This window comes from Ambystoma mexicanum, chromosome 5p (genome assembly GCF_040938575.1).
Source record: "Ambystoma mexicanum isolate Mex_15411 chromosome 5p, UKY_AmexF1_1, whole genome shotgun sequence".
In the NCBI taxonomy this organism is placed as follows: Eukaryota; Metazoa; Chordata; class Amphibia; order Caudata; family Ambystomatidae; genus Ambystoma; species Ambystoma mexicanum.
This window is the reverse complement of record NC_090930.1, coordinates 929,173,198-929,194,149: the sequence shown is the minus strand read 5'-3', so window position 1 is coordinate 929,194,149 and position 20,952 is coordinate 929,173,198. Positions and strand designations below refer to the sequence as shown.

At 41.7% G+C, this 20,952-nt stretch overlaps 1 protein-coding gene across 3 annotated transcripts in view; it reads left to right on the top strand.

The window, feature by feature from the left end:
- FYCO1 (FYVE and coiled-coil domain autophagy adaptor 1) overlaps positions 1 to 20,952 on the top strand; it is a 1,135,599-nt gene that overhangs the window by 597,737 nt on the left and 516,910 nt on the right. For all 3 annotated transcript variants that reach the window (XM_069613367.1, XM_069613366.1, XM_069613365.1), the window contains exon 11: positions 15,637 to 15,734. In XM_069613367.1, the coding sequence (XP_069469468.1) occupies positions 15,637 to 15,734 (98 nt within the window). The remainder of the gene's footprint in view (positions 1 to 15,636; positions 15,735 to 20,952) is intronic.

Genomic DNA, 20,952 nt, shown 5'->3' with positions numbered 1-20,952 from the left:
TCTGTGTCCCTCCCTGCAGGGCCCTGTGCCATTTTAACGGGCGGCAGATCACTTTAATTTTCCGTCATGATCTCTGAGAGGCTGTTGTCCATTTGACCTCTTGATTGGTTATTCCCTCATTCCAGCCACCCCTTGAACATTTTTAGCCTTAATCTATTATTTAATTTAATTGTATTTGTATTTGATTCTTAAAAGAACCTTTACATTTTACCTAAAAATTACAATTTATCATCATTATCGTGTAGTACACAATCAACCTAATTTCCAATATAAATTTCAATATAAATTTAAAATTACAGTTCCGGGAACTAAAAAAAGGATTAAGAGAAAACGTTTAAAACCCACATTGGGCCTCATTACGACCCAGGCGGTAAGTTACCGCCTGGGCCGTCACTTTACCACCATGGCGTAACGCCATGGTGGTAGGCGGACTTACCGCCCCATTCCGAGGTCGGCGGGGCGGTAAGTCCCCAATCCCCATTTACCCTTCCCCATTCCCATTTATGCCCCATAGGGCATAATGGGAGTGGGGAAGGCGTTAATTACGCCACCGTAAATTACGGTGGCGTAATTAACATCAAGGTCCCTTAGCACCATGGATTTTAACACCTGCTAAAAGCAGGTGTTAAATCCGCCATGGCGCTAAGGGACCTCGTACTCAGGCGGTAAGGGTCGGCGCTGTTTACGGCGCCGTAAACCCCTTACCGCCTGAGTTGTAATGAGGCCCATTGTGCTTGTTTAGGTATCTAAAACACTCACTGTACACCATAACACCATAAAAACGGAACTGTACACCATATAAAGTCGAGTGTACTACAGTTTATCTAAAATATCAAATTTGATACCCTGAAAACTCTACAGGGATGCCTCCATATCTAGAGCTAAATGTTTTACAATGCGACGCCACAGCCAATACAAAGCTATGTGTAGACGCTCTGACTCGGAGTTGAGGCAATAGTCCCAGACGGCCTCCGTTTTTATCGAATCATAGTTGTGGATGTAATGGCCAACATTTAAACTGTCCCCAATAATTTGCACTCAGTAAAAACGTGTTTTGCTGTCTCTAGCCTTCCTGGTGCTTTACAGATACCGCATAATCTTCAGTCTAACGATATCTTAAGGTATGTACTTTTGACCACGGAGAGTGGGAGCTGGTTTATACGCAGTCTGAGTATTGGATTACACACTGCTGGGCTAGAGCTCTGCTGGAGGTAAGTTTGGGTTTTTAAGTAGTGGTGTGTGATGTTTGTAACGTATCTACAAGATTGTAGTATTAATAAATGTACATAGTTATTAGCCCAATCCCATCACTCAAGCTTCCTCCTAAATAAGGCTTTCAGAATGGTATAATTTGTACCCCGACTGAAGACTGGGTGTCAGTTTCTGTTCTATGCAGCTTTTCATTCGGAAGTGTGAACTCACTTCCCATGTTTTCTAGTTCAGCTCTATTACCCCCCCAAACCAGTAGACCCTTCAAAGATGCTAATCCCAATTTCAGTCTAAAATATTCCACCAGAGTTCAGGGAGCAAATGTTAGCACCCTTCTCCAAAAGTAGCCCTCCAATGTATCGAGCCAGTTCAAATCGCCCATAGCCATTGTGTCAAGACCGTATAGTACCATGGGGCAATAACTTTGCTTGTACAGAATAATGATCTCCTCTAGGGAGTATGCAGCCATCTGGCTAGCAAATGAATCGATCTTATGCATCAATTGCTGGGCCTTAATCTTTTTGCTCTCTATTTTATGTACATAATCCATACAATCTAGTCCCCAATAGGCATACTTCTCAGCGCAGTCCAAGTTACCCAAACCAGTTGAGAAAATTAGTTGATTAACCTCAGCGGTTACCAACTTTAGTTTTGTCCATGTTGTTTGACAATTCATTTTCTACAGTGAATGAGGCGAGTACGTCAAACATCCTTCTCACTTCACTATAGGTGTGATTAAACATCACTAAGTCGTCGGCTTATAGCATACAAGGTATAGATACTCCTCCAATTCAGGGGCAGTATCCAACGACAGTGAAGAAGCGCAAGCGGCGGTCTGCCAAGTAAATGTCGAACAACAAGGGAGCCAAAAGACAACCTTGTTTGACTCTTCTGTTGATCAAAACCTGTGCTGACATTGTACCAGAGTAGTCTAACCTCACTCGGCCCCCGTGTTCCGATGTTAACCCATCAGGATACACATTAACCATTCTGGGCAGCCCAGGACCTCCTATTTACACCATAGCTTTTCAAGATTGACACAGTCGAACGCAGCCCGGAAGTCTACAAAGATGGTGTATATAACACACACCCTCCCCTTACGGCTGCCGATCGAAACAATCTGTCTATGGCCCTGGGGGAGAAATCCAGTCTGGGTAAATTGAAATAGATGGTTTTTGTCCACCCATGACTGCAGGGCCTTCAGGACAGAGGACGCAAACATTTTTCCCCTCACGTCCAGAAGTGACAAAAATCTATAATTTGCCAGCAATAGCCTGTCACCTTTTTTGTAGACTGGAACTAAGATCGATTGCTGCTATGATAAGGGTATCTCCTGTGCTAAACAGACCCTGTCAAATAGCACTTTTAAAATCTTGGCCCACCCGCTTGGGTCGTGTTCTAGAACAATATGTTGATATTTGAAAGGTTGATCAACCATACAAATAAAAAAAATAAAAAAAGAACAATACTAGCAAGGTGCCCTAGACCTCTTAGTTTTAAAATAGTAAATTCAATATCGTACAGGGTTGCCAACAAAGGCCACCCCCCCGGACAATGTTGCAAGTCAGACTCCTTTATAGAGCTGCTTACTTTATCCTTTAAGTATGACAACCACACATTTTTGTTAATAGTGTCGAAAGTTTTCTTCACTCTCTCATCTTTGCCCCGGGCCAAAATCACAGTTTCTAAGGGCACCAACCATATTTTGCCAGTGCTTGTACTCCCCCTTAATGACCTCGATCTGGTGACTCTTCTCATTTTACAGACCACCAGCCCTTTGTGGCGTTCTCAACTTCCTTCTCATTTCTCTTTTGGTATCGCGAATGGCGAAGTCGAACCTGTTAGTATGTTTATCAACTACTACCAGATAGCCCTAGGTGTCTGACCCCGTTTTAGTAGGTAAAGGTTTCAGCCAGTCCTCGATTTCATTGCCGCTCAAACAGACCAACAACAATGTCATTGGCAGTGAGTTGAGAAAGAAGTGAGTTCACTTTTTGAATCTGACTGATTGTCCAGAAAATGCGATTGCCCATGTGATTTGAGTGAACACCACTGCAGATTTGTGGATTAATTACCAGATTTGCACCGCATATGGTCCGCGCCAATATGGCATCATTCGGCACCACCTTTAGTTGCACAGTTTTCTCCAAACGTATGTTTTTCCCAAAAATCCAACGTTGCTCTAGTGTTGACCATGCCCCTGTCTAGTGCCCCGGGAATTCTCCCCTGGTTCTACCGTTCATTAATGCAAGGTCCCAATCCCTCAGGAAATGCACCCAACGGACACCCCTTACTAGTGCTTCTTTTTAGTAGCATCTCATATTTTTCGGCATTGTTCCGGTAAGAAGCGCACTCTTGCTCGTACGTAGAGTGGGCTTTGAGGTCCCCACCAAGTAAGATCATCTGATTTTTAGGTGTGTCCCCCAAGTTGAAAGAAATCTCTTCCAGGGGCGCATGTGCATTATCCAGGCAGGGGTATCCGAGGGGGTTTATATGTTTACAATCGGCATATTACACCTCTCTTCCATATCACCCAACCTCAATTCAACAACCTGTACAGTGCTACTTGTGGAAGGGAGTACCATGCAGCATTATTCTATTTGGCTTACTCCAATTATTAGCCATCCGTATGGTCTGCCCCGTGAGCCCTTATTTGCCATGACTTGATAAAGGTGGTACCTGTAGAAGTGTATTGTGGATTCAATCTATTAGATGGTTACCATTGTGGTTAATTCCTAGTGTCCTGTTCATAACTTGTCTGTGAAGTAGCAACCACAATTTTAACAGGTAATGGCACTATTTGGAAGCCATATTTAAGTAATAGTTCTTATATTTGGCTCTGTGGCTGGAGCCGGGAACCTGCCAATGTATGTAGGGTGGCCAGAGAACTTTTCTGCTGCTTCCAAGTGTGTTTCTCACCTGTTGGTCAATGAATAGGAGCAGACGTTCAAGGTTCTAGGCAGCAAGTGCTGTGTTGGGTCTCAGCCATCAAGCTACTATAATATCACCTCTCTTTGTTGAGATGTTTTTTGGAGTGGTATGGCTGATAGTTGGGCTTGAATAGAAACCGTCATGTGGTCGTGGAGGGGTGTGGGCGTAGGGCTGTCATACAGGTAGGGCACTAGTGTGGCGCAGATCATTTTCACTCACTACTCCATATTGCCCACTGGCTGCAGTGTTTCTGCAACGCAGCATCAACCGCTGAGTTTAGGAGGTATGATGACTTGGGACACAAGGATGGAAGGCTGAGCAATGTGACTTTGTTACAAAGGGTGAAATGGAATTGAAGCCAGATAGAAGTAGCAGAGTATGAAACATATGTGTCAATGAGGTTACAAACATCAGGAAAGTTAAAGAAAAACAAGTGACCAATATGAACAGAGACTCCATTTTCTCAACTAAAAAAAAACAATAAGAACAAATGAACTAGGTTATTAGATTCTTAAAAACACAGAGCAACAAACGCAAGTATATCAAGTCTTTTTCATAAAAACACTGAGACAGAGTAACTATCTATGAGGACCTAAAATAATACATTACAGCTACACCACTGACGCCTCATAAAAGAACAGCCAGACTCAAAATAAATCTCTGCAAAGGTCACTTTGTTCTACCATGAATCTCCACAGAACTTCCCATCCTCCCTCCAAGATTCTAGAAATGTGGGAACTGCTCAGTCTGCAAATTTGTAATTAATTAAAAAGATGACTATCAATCTGGATATATTGAAAGATTTACAATAAAATATGTTATACATTACAGAGAACATTAGTTATCTATGCTTTGGAATGCATATGCCTCAATTTCTAAGTAGCAAAGACCATTCAACCACTGAGGAATACAATTTTAAAGCTATATTTGTTTATTTATTTAATGTATTTATTGTGTCAAATAGGCTAACAAGTAAACCTTAACACACATAAAACAACAGCAAATATCAATACGCACAATAACATATTATAACACAATAAAACCATTCAATTCAATAAATAACTTAGATATACAAATAGTAAAACAATTTACATCAATCTTGCATACATTCATTAAGCTGAAATCAATACTAAATTCAGAAGATATCCATAAAGAGCAATTAGCACTGAAAGAAGACAGTGATCCAAGAAAAAGGGGATAATTTCAAATCCACAACAAACCGCCAAAACAGACCATTCCCAAATATTGCAACAGTGTACAATGCAAAAGGTGCAGTATTTCAGTGTCCAACTGACAACAGCAGCGTACCATAGGGTTGTAGGTCAAAGATTTGAATACAAAGGTTCGAATGACAATACTTTCGGGTCAAAAGGACCAGAAAAAAAAATGGAATGCATTTTTTTCTTTTCTTTTTGGGGGGCCCCCCGCAAACCAACGTTTTTTGGCCAAAAACCATTATTTTTACCTATACCAAAACCAAAAAAAACAAAATGCATTAAAAAAAGGCATTCAGTCTTTTTTTTCGGTCTTTTTGACTCAAATGTATTGCATTCGATCCTTTTGTTTTCAAATTAATGACTGGACACCTACCATAGGGCTAGTTGCCTTATCCCTCCACATAAAATGAATTTTCATAGTAGGCAGTATATTAAAAAGAAATATTAAAATTGACTTCCCAAATTTCCAAGAAGGATATTTTATTTAAAAAGTGTCTGGTTTGCCCAGATTGCGATGGCCTCTATGTCATGCATGCTGGACGTGGTCCTACCTCCTACGCTCGTAGAACAGCTAGACCGTTCTATTCCAAATGGCGGTTGTTCGACACGTTGCCGGGAAAACGACGTTTGCACTTTTCACGTCGCTAACTCACGTGTATTCTGCTTCGTCACGTGAACTACGGCATTACGTATTTAAGCAGCGTGGAAACTTCACTCGCTGCTTCTGATCGAATCATTTGGCGTTGTGTAGCTGAACCTCCGGTCTGCATCCTTGCAGGTTACTACAGCTACCGTTTGGCCTTCTATAGCGTGTTTTCCGCCACACGCTGATTCCTGGTGCTGTTTGGTTGCGTGTAAATCCACACGTTGTCTTCAAACGCGGCCGGCCTGGGCTGCGTGAATCCTGTTCGCGTGTAATTCCGCACGCGCACGCTATCTTCAAACGCGGCTGGCCTGGGCTGCGTGAATCCTGTTCGCGTGTAATTCCGCACGCGCACGCTATCTTCAAACGCGGCTGGCCTGGGCTGCGTGAATCCTGTTCGTGTGTAAATCCACACGCGCACGCTATCTTCAAGCGCTGCTGGCCTGGACTGCGTGAATCCTGCTCGCGTGTAAATCCACACGCGCACGCTATCTTCAAGCGCTGCTGGCCTGGACTGCGTGAATCCTGATCGCGTGTAAATCCACACGCGCACGCTATCTTCAAGCGCTGCTGGCCTGGACTGCGTGAATCCTGCTCGCGTGTAAATCCACACGCGCACGCTATCTTCAAGTACGGCTGGCCTGGACTGCGTGAATCCTGATCGCGTGTAAATCCACACGCGTATGCTATCTTCAAGCGCTGCTGGCCTGGACTGCGTGAATCCTGCTCGCGTGTAAATCCACACGCATATGTTGTCTTCAAGCGCTGCTGGCCTGGACTGCCTGAATCCTAATCGCGTGTAAATCCACACGCACACGCTCTTTTCTTCGCGGCTGTCCAGAACCGCGTGTACTTTGTTTATACCTTAAAAGGAGCGCTATTTCCAACTCCTGCACCTGTGTTATTAACAGGGGGATTGATTAATTTCTATACTTTACACTACGTGGGAAGGAAGCTTTTCAAGGATAATTGGAAGGTGACAGTGAACAGTACTTTGGACGCTATCCTGTGGTGCATCAACCCGGTATCTAGCGTGAGCCTCGTTCCGTTCGGGATAAGTCTCCCTTACTAATCTTCCCTTCCTTGTCGTTTGTTCTACCTTGGATTCCGCAAGAGACTCTTCTGGATTCATCTGCCCTAGACTCAAGGTCAATGTGTGCATTCATGACATTTCCTATTCCATCATACCCAGGTTGGGGCAGTTATTCATGATACTTTATTTTGTTCTAGGCTGACTTCTTATACCTTACCCACGCCCTTTCCAGTGATCCATCGCTCTGCCTGTTTTACCAGTCAGAGAGTTGTATCATTTGGAAGGTCTTAACTTGACTTCACAACTATCAAAACGCGTGAACAGGGATCCGGAAGACCCTACCACCTGTATCCTTTTAAGTACCGTATCCTTTTCAGTTAATACTTTGGTGCTTTCTGACACTCTACTCAAATGTCTATACCTTTTGTACGAGCCTAGCTTATCACACATTTGAGCCCAGTCGTATCCCTAAAGCCCAGATTACTAGCCATTTCGTCCAAGGAGAAATTCATTTTTTCCAGTTGATTTTGTTAAATTTATACAAATGATTTCACAACCTTGGATTTATTTATGTAAAATTCTCCAAAAACGGAATAAAGGGGCAGATAAGAGAATTTTGTGCCTAGCTGGATCCTTTTCCACAGCACTTTAGTGTTCATAGATATGATTCCAAGCTCATATCGTATAATGGTCATTGCCACTAATTTTGATAGTCCCAGAGTGCACCGCCGGAATATACCTTCATTTACATAGAGGATATAATCACTAAACTGTTGGTAAATCTCTAGGCCCTAATAAATAATTGGAACAATGTTAGCCTCATTAAACTTGATTACTGGTTTTAAGGAGAATTTACCAAATTGGCTATGGAGATTTTTCATCACTTATCAATAAAAAATCTAATCAAAACTTGTTCTCCCTGTGAAGCAAATAGTTGAAATCCTAAATGTCTTAGATCCATCACCTCTCCAATGGGCAATCCAGATAAATTCCAAGTAATATTCCTGGACCTTCTGCCTGTTCTAAATACTAACATTTTAGTTTTATCAGTATTTATAGTTAAGGCATTACCTATTGAATAGGCTTTGAAAGCCTCCAAAAGTCTAGATATTCCCGCCTTTGTGCAATCCAAAAGCAGGATATCATTGGCGTAGGTGATCCAGTAAGTTCTGTAGCCAAGCACTGTTGAAAAGACAAGCGTAGCACTACCAAGGGCCTCTCCCATATCGGCTCAATATAGATTAACAATACAGGGGCTGGCACGCATCCTTGCCGCAGACCATTGTTCGTAGGAATGGAACAGGTCTTATTACCCTTCTTGTTAAGACTTACCCTTAAAGAAGTGTTTTTGTGAAGGTGGACCAGAATATTAAATAAGTAATTTGGTATACTCCACTTTTGCAGGTTACCCCATAATAAACTCCGGTCCTCCTTCTCAAAAGCTAACAAAGAGGTCTATGCTCATAACATAGATCTCAGGGACCCGTTTCTGCCATGCCAGCTGTTGTAAATGGTCTATTATTAAACCTGCAATAGTCATTCCCACTCCCTGCCGAAAGCTGATCTGGTTGGGTTTTAAGATGCAACTTGACTCCACCCAAGTCCTAAGATTTATACAGAAAAGGAACTCAAATATTTGGGAGTCCGTATCCACCAGGGGTATAGGACGATAATTACATGGATCACTCTTATCCCCCTTTTTGTAGATGGGGACAATAATTGCTGTTGACCAGTGTGTAGGTATGAATCTGCTCTGTACAATAGTTTTAAACAGATCAAACAAAACTGATGCCCAAAATCTCAGATCTAATTTAAATAGTAAATTACAAAGACCACTTGGTCCAGGAGTGCGAGACTGGCTGCACTCACCAATTCATAATTTGATATCCAAGCAATCAAATTCAAAATCCCAATCTCCTCGAACAACAGGGGAAGCTACTAGCTTAGAAGAATAGGCATTTAAGTGCTTACAATAGGCAATCCATTTTGCTTCTAAAATAGGGTTTTCCTGGCAAATGATTGAAAATTACTTTTTGAATTCACCAACTTCCAGAAGTTCCAATCGATTTTCTGGATTAAGTTTTCAAGTATGGCTTCACCCTCAGCTTGATATGAAGAGGAGCTTGCCAAATTGACGCTATTCTTAAAATGTGTGTCTTTCTTGCCTTGTCAGTTTAGCGTTATTTTCCTCATGCTCGGCTGCTTTTTTTAAGGTAATGTATATTTTGCCTCCTTTCTTGTTTAAAAGCTTGAATTTCCAGAGCATAAAAACTATTCTCTCTGTTTTCGAGAGAGCTGGAAAACCATAATTATTCATAGAACGTTATAAATTGCCTGGGAATGATTCCAGCTGACACAATAGACAGTTTTCTGTGAAGGAAAATTCCACAAATTTCTCATTAAAAGACATGATTGCGCTGTCAGGCCAAGATAGACGATTGTTTTCCTTTATTAATGTAAACAGACGGGATATTTACACCAGCTGGTAACACCATAGTGCACGAAAAACTGCCCCTCAAAACATTATGATCACAAGGCTTTCCCTCACAAACCTTGAACTGATTACAATGGAAAAACAATCCTCCTGACACAAAAACAGTCAATTCTGGATTTATGGATACCACGTTTCCAAGTAAAATCTCCCTCCAAATCACCTACTACATTACCATTAAGCGGCACCAGATCCCATGGCTTAAAGAAACAAGCCTATGCAAGCCTTATTTTCTTTTTTTGTGTTGCTAGTATCGGGATCCCCATTCTTTATACCTTGCTTTGTCAAACAGTTGGCATTGAAATCTCCTGCCACAATGATAGGATTATTACCATGTAGCGCATGCCAGTCTAACAACATTTTCTCTAATTTACCCATACATTCAAACTGGCTCAGCTCCAGGCAATTACAATACATATTTACAACATGTATTCAAGTCACACTGGATTTCAATGTGGACGGCTTATAGGCATGGGAGAAAATTGCATAACATATGTACATCATAATCCCAAGCAGTGCCGGCCGCCACCAAAAGGCTTCCTTAGGTCTCCCAAATTGCCCACCCAACGCCTTTTGCTGACAGAACATCTATCCAATGTAACTGTAGTACTCAAAAAATGTTCCTGGAGCAATAATAAATCGGCACCCCAATCTTTGAAATGGTATGAGATTTAAATGCGTAAAACCACGAGAGTTCCATGAAAGGATGTTAAAACCTGGCCGATTAAACCCGCCCATAGGGTTATTTGCCATCGGCTAGTCTGTAACCCATGACCAATCATTCGATATGATGGAGCTCAACAATTTATTAGATATAGTAACCTTCCGTGATGAATTATATCTACCTGAGCAGGAAATTGTCATTCGATGTGCAAAATGTACGTTTCTGTTGTTTCAAAAATAAACAATATGGGCCTCGTACGGACGAAGGTTAAAGCCTCTTTGCCTCAGTCTGTCGACAAATGACAAGAGATGTGCCTGAACAAGAGGCAAAGGAATATACAACAAAGCAATGTCAAGCCTATCGTCTTGTATCAATTGGGCACAAGTAATATCTTTAAACAAGATAATCCTCAGTGCCGGAATATCATGTAACAAAGCCATGATGGTTCTTCGGTTGGCGGTAACCCGGCGGTGCTACAGGTGGGTTGCTGCCGAACTAGTGACACCGTTTCTGGCACCTGATATCCCGGTGCCACCAGGACATTACAAATCCCAGCGGCCCGGGATATCAAGCTGACAAAAGTGTAAATCCCCATTCTCATGGAGTGCTGGAGCTTCCATGACAGCTCTGCCTACCGGGGACGTTGTGCCCTGCAAGTCAGACCTGCCTGGGGTAACAGCCCAGGATGGCAGAGTTGGAGTGTGGCGGTGCGGAAAGGGTACTGGTACAGTGCGACCGGCACCCTTATTTCTGGACCGCTTCACTCGGAATGAGACCCATTGTCTTCATTTGGGAACGGAGATTCCATGACAAACCGGATATGACTGAAGTAATGCCACCCTGCTTCATATTGCACTGGATTCTGGGGGCGAGCACCCACCTTCCAAGAGTCAAGGGGGAGAGAGGAAGGTTGTTCCCTCCCATGCCCAGGCAACTGCATTGCGTCCCCATATTGTACCAGCGCATTCTTGGCAAACCGGTCCATCAGACAATTCTGAAATTGTAATACAGAAAGTCCATGGAAAAGTGTCAACAGCCTTCCAGATGTCAGTGTTAAATCCCTCAACAAATTTCTTTCCGTGCAGTATTTACGGTTGAATTGGCTTGACAAGCTGCATCATGCAGAGATTTTACCAGTTCTGCCTCCTTGCTAATTAACGTATCTTTACCCTGTTTCGTGAAGAGAGGCGCTGTAGTTCTTCCTAGAGGCTCCGCTTTACCCCATGAAGTTTTACCAGCTTCTATAACATCTCCATCAGAATCAGCAGATAGGGATAGGGCACAGATACATTTCAAAGAAGAACTTCTACAAATCTTTTCCCATTAGCATTTTTTTTATTTTTTTTCTGTTGTTTTCCCGTGTTCTTTTTACCTTTTCTTTTCAGGCTATTCTTATTTAAAGCCAGGAGATCATGCTGAAGTTCAATCGCATCCTCAATTTTTTCAATGACATAGGGTAGTCTGGCTAATCCAGAGAACTCCTCCAGAAGCTCCAATGAAGGGGGGGTCATCACTGTGGGCCTCCCCATCCTCTACAATCAAAACGGACTCATTGTCGTTTAAAAAACATGTTGCTGGTTCTTCGGCTATATTTTGTATCGGCAAAGCCAGTGGCCTTTGAATATCTGTAGGGATGGCAATATGTGTCTGCAGCTCCTTTTGAAATGGCTTCAAGTTAGTATCAGTGTTGTTGCAAGCACCTTAACTTCAACAATATTCTGAGCGCACAATTTCAAATCATACCTCAATTCCTCAAGCAGCCCCCAGTTTACTTTCACCTCCGTTCTAAGAATCTCAAAAACTTTTATGAGGGAGTTGAGTACAAAGTTAAGGGCTTTCAGGTTGGTGTCATTTCCCTCTGCCCCAGTTGTAGAATGATACAAATGTTCCAATGAGCATGATGTGAGACAGAAGAGTCTAAAGGTGCTTCAGGCTAAATAGTTCTTGCTCCAGAAAGATTGCAGGAATGGCTCATAAAGTACTAGCAGTGAGTTCATTAACAAGTCCATTGCCGGCTATTGCCACATCCTTGGCTGATTCTGGTGTGCCACTGCCCATATTTAAACTAAACACAACTTGAAAGCTATTTTGGGGCAACGGGGAGGACGCCATGCTTATGTACCCAAACCTGCACTACGCCCTCTTTGAAAAAAGTCTGTTATCTTCCTCTTAATCGAGGTAGACGACATTGTAAAGTCATGCAAAGGGGCTGAGGGGGATTATGCAGGATTAAAGCTGAACATTCTTGCTGAGCCATGTCTGTTACTCCCTCTCAATGCATGGAAATTACTTGAGGGTTGGGGGGTAGTTGTAATAATTATAGGATCTTACACGTAATCCACTTTAATTGCACGAGGGTCGTCCCACAAACCTGTGCTTCTTAAATAATACATATGAAGGATTTCAAAGTTTCACAAAGTACTACACCATTTTTTTTGTTTAATAGCTACAAGGTTTGACTGGTTGCTTAACATGTTCAATGGGCTAATCACTTCCACATATGTAATTCAGAGCAGCCAAAAGCAATCAGACACTCTTCACGGAATTTATGCGCAACTGTGGCCTACCATGATTCCCTCCCAAGCCCGTCACGACGACTGACTGCCAACTGCAGCCACTTCACGGCCGCTTAGCGGGAAACCCAGTATATGAAGTTGGGGTGGCGTAGCCTCAGCACTCCAAGCCCGATGTGTGCAATCCGTGACGCTTGAATGAAAACCACTCACAAAAGGAAACAGAGTAACACTGCCGACTGCAGCCACTTAATCAGCCACTAATCAGCTATAATGTATTTACCAAATGTCAACACATTGGTAGCAAGTATATCTGTGGGATAACATCAAAGGCCTTAGATTATGCGACATAGAACATGCGCCACAAACCTTTAGCAATGGAAATAGACCTCTAAAGCTGAAACAAATTGAAACATAGAACATCACCGAGCTACAAGCAATGAAGATTGTACTCAACAAGGATTGCGAGATAGTAACTAATCAAGCCTCATACAGCATCAACAATACATACTCTATTGACAAGCAAGTACAGGTGCATAGCACTAGTACATAGTAAGTAGACTAGAATTATAATTATAGTTTTTAAGAACATGGTAGGTGGTAAAGAAACAAGTGATGAGACAAATAATTAAAGTACCATTTAAACAGGTCACACAGTTGCTTGACTACTCAGTATAAATGGAAGACATAAAGTACTAGACAGCCACTTTACTTATAGTGCATCATCCCACCAACAGACCCAAGGTCAGTCAACATCTCAGGATAACTTTCCATTGCAAATTCCCAGCAAAACATACTAATGATAAGTATTTGTTTTACATCATTTTTGAATACATGTCAAATGAACCGAATTCAACAACATGGTTTATACACTTTCCTGGGGAACATCGGACAAGTTAAGTGGATCATATATTAGCAACATTTTAAAAAACGGGTATCATCGATCCATTGACCACTGACTGTGCATATACTCACAGTACGGGATACAATCAGTCACATTCTATACATATAAATTCTGCCTACAAAATGATCGAATCTTAAACCCATACAGAATTGATAGATCAATTATCCCACTAGTAATAGAAGGTCATTTTTACCAAATAATGAATATGTCGATGCACTACTAAACAAGTAAAATGGAGATGCAACTTGAGATAGTTATAAGCTGATAGCAAGCATAGTTTGACACCTCCGTGATGGGCGAACATAGGACTAACAGGCTTTATGGCGAGAATGGTAACCACCAGTAGCAATACGCCATATCCACTGTTCCACCTGCACAATGGTGTCATTGCAGGATTGGAATGTTTGCAATTCAGTTGCAGACGACACACTGGCACAGGGCAATAGTGGCTGGTACACTTATTCCCTCACTGGGCGAAATGTTCCAATAGCAGTAATGCCACCCCTTCTCTGGCCATTGCTAGTTGGTAATGTCCCTTTGCCCTTGTCAACTTGGGCAGAGGATGTTGCCATCTGGTAAGGGCCCTCCAGGATGTGAGATTGTTTTTTAAGTTACTCTGGGGATGCCAGACAAATACTGCGATCTATGCTAGGGTGTAAATGCAGGTAAATTCCTTTGAAGCTAAAGCATACTGTTACAAAGCACAATAGTAATGAAACATATGGTAACGAAAATGATACTGTTGATCTATGTGTTTTTCATACCAGGCGTTCCAAATAATTCTCTTACTACTTAATTACCGGAAACTCACTACAATATGTCCCAGGAATATTTTGTTTCAAACAAAAAAGGAACACATGATTATGACCTATCTTTCATGTTTGGTCTTAACTTTTCACAATAAATGGTTTACTTCTCCTCTATGCTAAAATCAAACAAGCTAGTACACAGGGCCGGTACTGGTAAACATATAATGCATTCACGAATTAAGAAAATTGAAATCTTACAGTCCTCGTTTAGATCATCAAATAGTGACCTTCCATTGCTTTAACTATTGGTTTCAACCATACCTTTACTAACTCAGTATCACAACTAGAACTATACAGTTACACAGCTATATCTACAAGGAAAACATCAATCTCTACCAGTCTCTACAAGAGGACTATCTAACAGATACGCAAAGCCAATACTGCAATACCACAATACGCGCTGGGGTGCCTCTTTGTGAACCAGCATTAAATTACAGAGCAGCAATTGTGCAACAGCAATAAAAAGGGCTTGAAGAAGATCTAGAGATGGAAACATGTGCTGATAACCAGCTCGGACTAGCCTATAGGGCAATGGGCCAATGCCCGAACCAAAAACGCAAAATGCTAGTTTGGGCCATTTCTTTTTGGTCAAAGTGGGCCAGTTTGATAAGTTACTTTACCATGCGGCTAGGAGTTTTGACCAGTGTTAATGAATAAATATTCTTTCAAATGCAGACTTTGCATTACATTTTTATTAAAAACCTCCCCCTAGTTTACTGTTCACACAGTACCACAAAAGAAATGAATAGCCATTTGCAACGGTGGGTCACTTTTTCATTGGTGCCAGAGACAATTTTAAACCCCAGTCTGACCTTCGCCGATAAACAAGTGAGCAAAGAACAGAAAAGAAAATGCAAAAAAAAAACAAAGAGTGAATTTAAACTAATTACTAATAAGTAATGACCACATTTGCTGAACACTAAGGTGATATAATAAAACTTGGAGTAAATAATGAACTACTAATATCCATGCCAGGTAAAGAGTGCGAATGTATGTTTTAATACTGTGACTCAAAACTGTTATTAAAAGATGGTAAACAAACAAGCAATGGCTAAGAAAATAATTGTCTCTATTATTAATTATCTTGGGTGACATGCCTAACTATGGTGATACTGCAGCTATATGGGAATTACTAGCTCTCTTTTCTGGTGACGTTGTGATGTAGAACACACTGTTTCTTAATGCACACACTGAGCTATACATTTGTGTTCTCACCTGCCAGGCATTACGAGATGTGTTGCAAAAGCAGCTGGACGATGCCACTGAGAAGCTAAGAAAGGCGGAGAACGAGTCATTGGCGCTGAAAGAACGCTTGGCAAGGTTAGTACCTTTTTGGGGTATCTGGGGGGGTCAGGGATGGATTTCCCATTTCGGTATTAGAGCACCAAAGATGGAAGTGGTCTTGTCCTGGGAGACCTTTTTGGGGGTGGTGTTATAACTAGCGGACAGGGTGCGACTGCAGTATGCCGACACAGTGGCCGCCCCTGGGAAAGAGGCCCACAAGACACACTTCATGTCTCAACATATTCTCCCTCTACCTGATTTGCAATGGGCACAGCAATGCAGCAGCAAGCGGTCCAGACGGTTTCCAGGCCAGACAGATGATTTTACCGCTCATCCAGGAAGAGAGGAATATATTTGGGTCATTCATTTTCTGATGGAGCTTCAGTGTTTGATGGGCAAAGTTCATTCCAATAGAGGAAGTTTAAAAAAATAGACACGTCTAAGATAAATGTTTGTCAATTTTTTGGTCTGGGTTTTTTGGGAGAGGCTTTGACACTACACTAGCTGGAACTTGGTATTTGGTAGACAGTTCCCCAGAACTATTTTGTGTTACCATTTCAAGTTTTTTGAAATATGTATCTTTCCCAGTGAGCCACGGATGGCCTGCATGCACCTCCCAACCCACGGAATGATGTTTCTTATCAGGGGAGTTGCTAGGTTTGGAAAAGACCCGGGGCTACGCTGATGTCGGAACCGTTGGGACTGGGGGCTAGCTAGTCTTTTGGCTGTAGCTCCTGAGATTCTATCCGGGGCTACAACCAAAAGATCAGGGGCTATAGCCCCCTTAGCCCCTCCCTAGCAACGCCCCTGTTTCTTATCAGAAGATTAGAGATGATGATGTTTCTGTATTTGGATGACTTGCGCCCGGAATAAAGTTCTCAACTTGGTCGTGTGAAGCAGTGCGTGGTTCCCAATATTTACTGCATTTTGATTAGAAAAAGAGGCAATTCACTGAGAAAAACATTAATAGTACCATATCTATTGTATTTTCTTCTCTGTAAATATGTCTAAGAAAAGTATTTGAACAAAGTCATACCGTGCAGAAATATTTCTTTTGGAATAAATGATTGTTAAATGGACACAATTCAATAAGGCGTCATTACGATTACATAATCTAGTAAACCGAATGGTAAAAAACATGCAACCTGAATTTAGTGCTCTTCCTGTTTATGATGATACCTCAAATTGCATTACGTGACCTCGATACGTTGGTAGATATAGCATTTTGACCCTTGCTCCCTATTCCAGCCTGCCTCATTCTTTCATAGTCCTTGCCTTCTCTTGGGAACTTCTCTTTTTCTACAGGAACCTTGTTCACCCTTTCAGACTGTTACAGCAGGCAGTGTGCCTCAGCGTTCCTTCATTCTTACTCAGGGACGTCATTTCACTTAAATGCCAGGGGTAGCGGAAGTGACATCACACAACCCTTGACCCTTTGATGACATCACAGGAAGTGAGGTAATTTGACCCCACCCCCAAGTGACATTACAGGAACTAATGCAAATTACCTTTCCGATTATCTAGATGCATCTAACACCCATGTTTTCGGGTGCTCTCATTTCAGCCAGATATAAGAACCGAGTCACAGAGGGAGGCATGATTTGTCCACGATTACAGATTTGGGGTATGCCATTTTTCAGGTTCGACGTGGGGTCTATATGTAAAACATACATAATGCAGTATTTGTAACAGGATAACAGAAATCTGTAACACAGGCTACAGCTAGTGTGTGAAACATCTATAGATCAATGGACACAGAAGTACATGTTATCTGTGGCGTTGCTGTGTTAAAGAAGCCAGAAAAGAACTGACCTGGGAGTTGTGCGCTGCTGTTTACCCTGGAGAAAAATGCTGCACAAGCAAGGCTGATAATTAAATCATTGAACCGGATTTAGTATCAACAAAATTCCCTGGTTATAAATCTATCTATGAGTCAGCTACCACTACAATAGAAGAAACCTATTAGACTGGTCTGTGTGCACCAGTGGTTGAAGTGTACGAAAAGAAGTAGTGGAGCTATGTTCCCTACTGGTTTGCACCGCTCCACACAAACCCCATTGCCACACTCCCTCCCACGCACAATATAAACCCCCAAATGCATGTGCCTGCAGTTTAAGGGAATGTTCAGTGCGCTGCACTGAAAGTGCAAGTTTCAACTGCTTCCTACACATTTATTTTAAAACGAAAACGTTCCAGAGCAGTTTCTTTTAAAAATAAAAGTATAGGAATGGTAAAACTTCATTAAAAGAAGTAGAGGAACACCGCTCCTGGCCGCTTCCGCCCACTTCGACCACTGATGTGCACAGAGGGGAGTGTACCTGATAATGTTATCTTTGCTGGAGTATAATACCTGGGAAAGTTTCTTTCAATATATCCAAGACCCCCCATAGTTTTTATTACCGAAGCGTAATACTGTGTGCCAGAGGACTTAAAAAAACACTATTTAATGCAATACCATTGCTGCACACAAATCTGTAGCACCAAACAGTTATTTAAAATTGAAAACACACACAAGTTGCTTCCTACCCGGGAACTCACTGGCAGACTTCAAGGAACGCACTGCACACTACCCCTTTGTCAGACCCAGTGGTGCCCAATTACGTAGAACAAAATGTGGCAGCTCCCCTGTGAGCCATGCTGTAGGGGCCCCCCTAAGCTCCTTAACAAAGCACAGGGCACGGCACACCCCAGGCCACATCGGACCACCACGTGTGCGAAATGTCCATGATGATTATGCCACTGCAGGGGCATGCACTACTCCAAGTGAAACAAGTAAATATGTTTTTCAAAGCTTAAATCTTTAACATAACATAGAGAGAAGGGGGCGGTTCCTGGTCCACAAATATACCAGCCACCATTGGTGGCTGGTGAGTTGTTTTTTTGGAGGGTGTAATTATTTGCCACAAATATGTGATTGCGACTGAGCATAGCGAGGGAGCCTAAACTAATGAAAATTGGTTGGGGAGGAGCGGGGGGATTCTTCTCCCTCCCTAGAGTAACTGTTTTTAATAATGTGTTAAAATAGTGCATTACACAGCACACTTTCTGGGAAAATTCGGGTAAAAGGCCAACACTCGATTTTGTAGGGTGTAGGGTAAATCATGAAAAAAGTACAATAGATGCAAGTCACCAAAAGTGCACAGGGCATTTCCCAATGCATTATCATGCCGGTCCCTGCTATATATGTCAGTATAAAAAGCATTTTTATGCTGGCTGTGCCCATACATTTCCATGCTGGCTCCACCAACATATGCTAATATTCCCATATAAGATATTAGAAAACCACAAGAGAAGCAGCAGCTTAAGAAAGAAAGACACGCGGCTAACGCGCTCAGATTCATAGACCGCATTTACAAATAGCACGACTGTGCCGCAAGATCATAACGAAATGGTGAGTTTGTTTTCACCATACTTTTTCACCATACTTAATCACACTATTAAGATATGTACTGTCTAAAGAGTTGCACTAAATGGGATAAAACTTACTTTTGTAGGGACACGCTGTTTTTGAACTTCAAAGCCTCTGCACACTTGGAACCCTATGAAATATCACTTGTCAGCGTACAGGTAGGAACCCAATTCATGTTAGAGATTAATTAACTATCTAAACTGGCAAAATAGATATACCATTAACACATATATTAATACCATTTTCAGAACATCAATTAATGAACAAACACGCCGCAAGATGACGTTTCCATAATTCCACAACGGAATACTTGATCACAAGATGTAAAGAACGACCTTTGAAAAGTAATGTTGTTTTTTGAAAATCCATGTTGTCTGCGAAACAAACATTACTTTATGTACATTTTTCTAAACTATTTATTCATCATTTATTGCTTCTGAAGAAGAGGGTTGACCTCTCGAAACGCGTGGAGCTCCAGAATATTTGTTGAATTTGCTCAATTTGTTGAGTTCACAGTTAAGAATAACTATCAACTTTATTTTTGAACAAAGAGTGAATTGAACTCTTGTATGTATGTGGATATATATGAAAATATTTTTCTCTAAATTTTGAATATAAATACTGATGTAAATAATCTTGTTTGAATGAATTCTTCCAAAGAATCTTTTTTTCAAAATTGTAATTTTTTTGTAAAATTGAAATTTTCAGAATTCTTGAAAAAAAGATCTGGGCAACTGATCTTGAATTCTTGTTGTGTAAATCATCTTGGTATTTAACAGTAAAACCCCAATGGTTACAAACTAAATAAACTGACAGAAAATTGATTGGATTTATACCAATATTTTAGGTGTGCAGGGGACGGGAGTTCCTATCATCAATAGGAACTCTACTTTTTTCCAATATTCCCATATAAGACCATACTTATGGTTGCTTTAAGACGTTTTTCAATAGTATCATTACTGGCACTGGGCACAAAACTGGATCTGCCAATATATGCCAGTAGTCCTATGTAAGTAAATACTTTTGTTGGTTTGGCCATTAAATGTGACATGTCACAATATGAAAACCTGTCCAAACTTGTTCTGATGTAAGCCAGTCTAGACCCATAGGAACACTTATCTTGTTTGATTCATCATAGATGCTCAGTTAATTAAAGGTCATGCTACAGTGCAGAATATACAGTCCGCTGCACCAAAACATCAGTCAAACGAGGTAACACTACTTATAATGCTTGCTTTTTAAAGATTCTGAGTAATAAATGTCATGCCACAGTAAGCAATGGCTAAACTGACGGCATCCAAATGCCAGTCTATCCAGGGAATGGCACAGATGAACTTGCCTTTGCCCAGAAATAGCAGTAAAACATGCAAAGTCAATAAAGGATGAGGCAAAAAAGCTCCAGTGATTCTGAGTCTGCCACGGCCTTACACACACAGATGCATCCCCTTTCACCCACCGGTCACTCACTCATACATCTCCTCTCACATTCACTCACACTGGATTCACCACACAGGCACACACCAAACCCCACCCAGAACATTCAAACACACACTCCCACATGTATGCTCATTCACCCATGAGTCAGTCACTCACACCTTCTCTTACATGCACTCAGTACATTCTCTACGCAGGCACACACCCACCCACCCAGCCACCCACCCGGAAACATTCAGAAACACACAATAACATCCATACCATTCACCCACCAGTCACTCACTTATACACCTTTTCTTACCTCCACTCATTACATTTTGTACACAGGCACACACTTACGCACCCAGGACATTCAAAAACACACCACCACAATCATAGCCATTCACCCACCAGTCACTCACTCATACACCT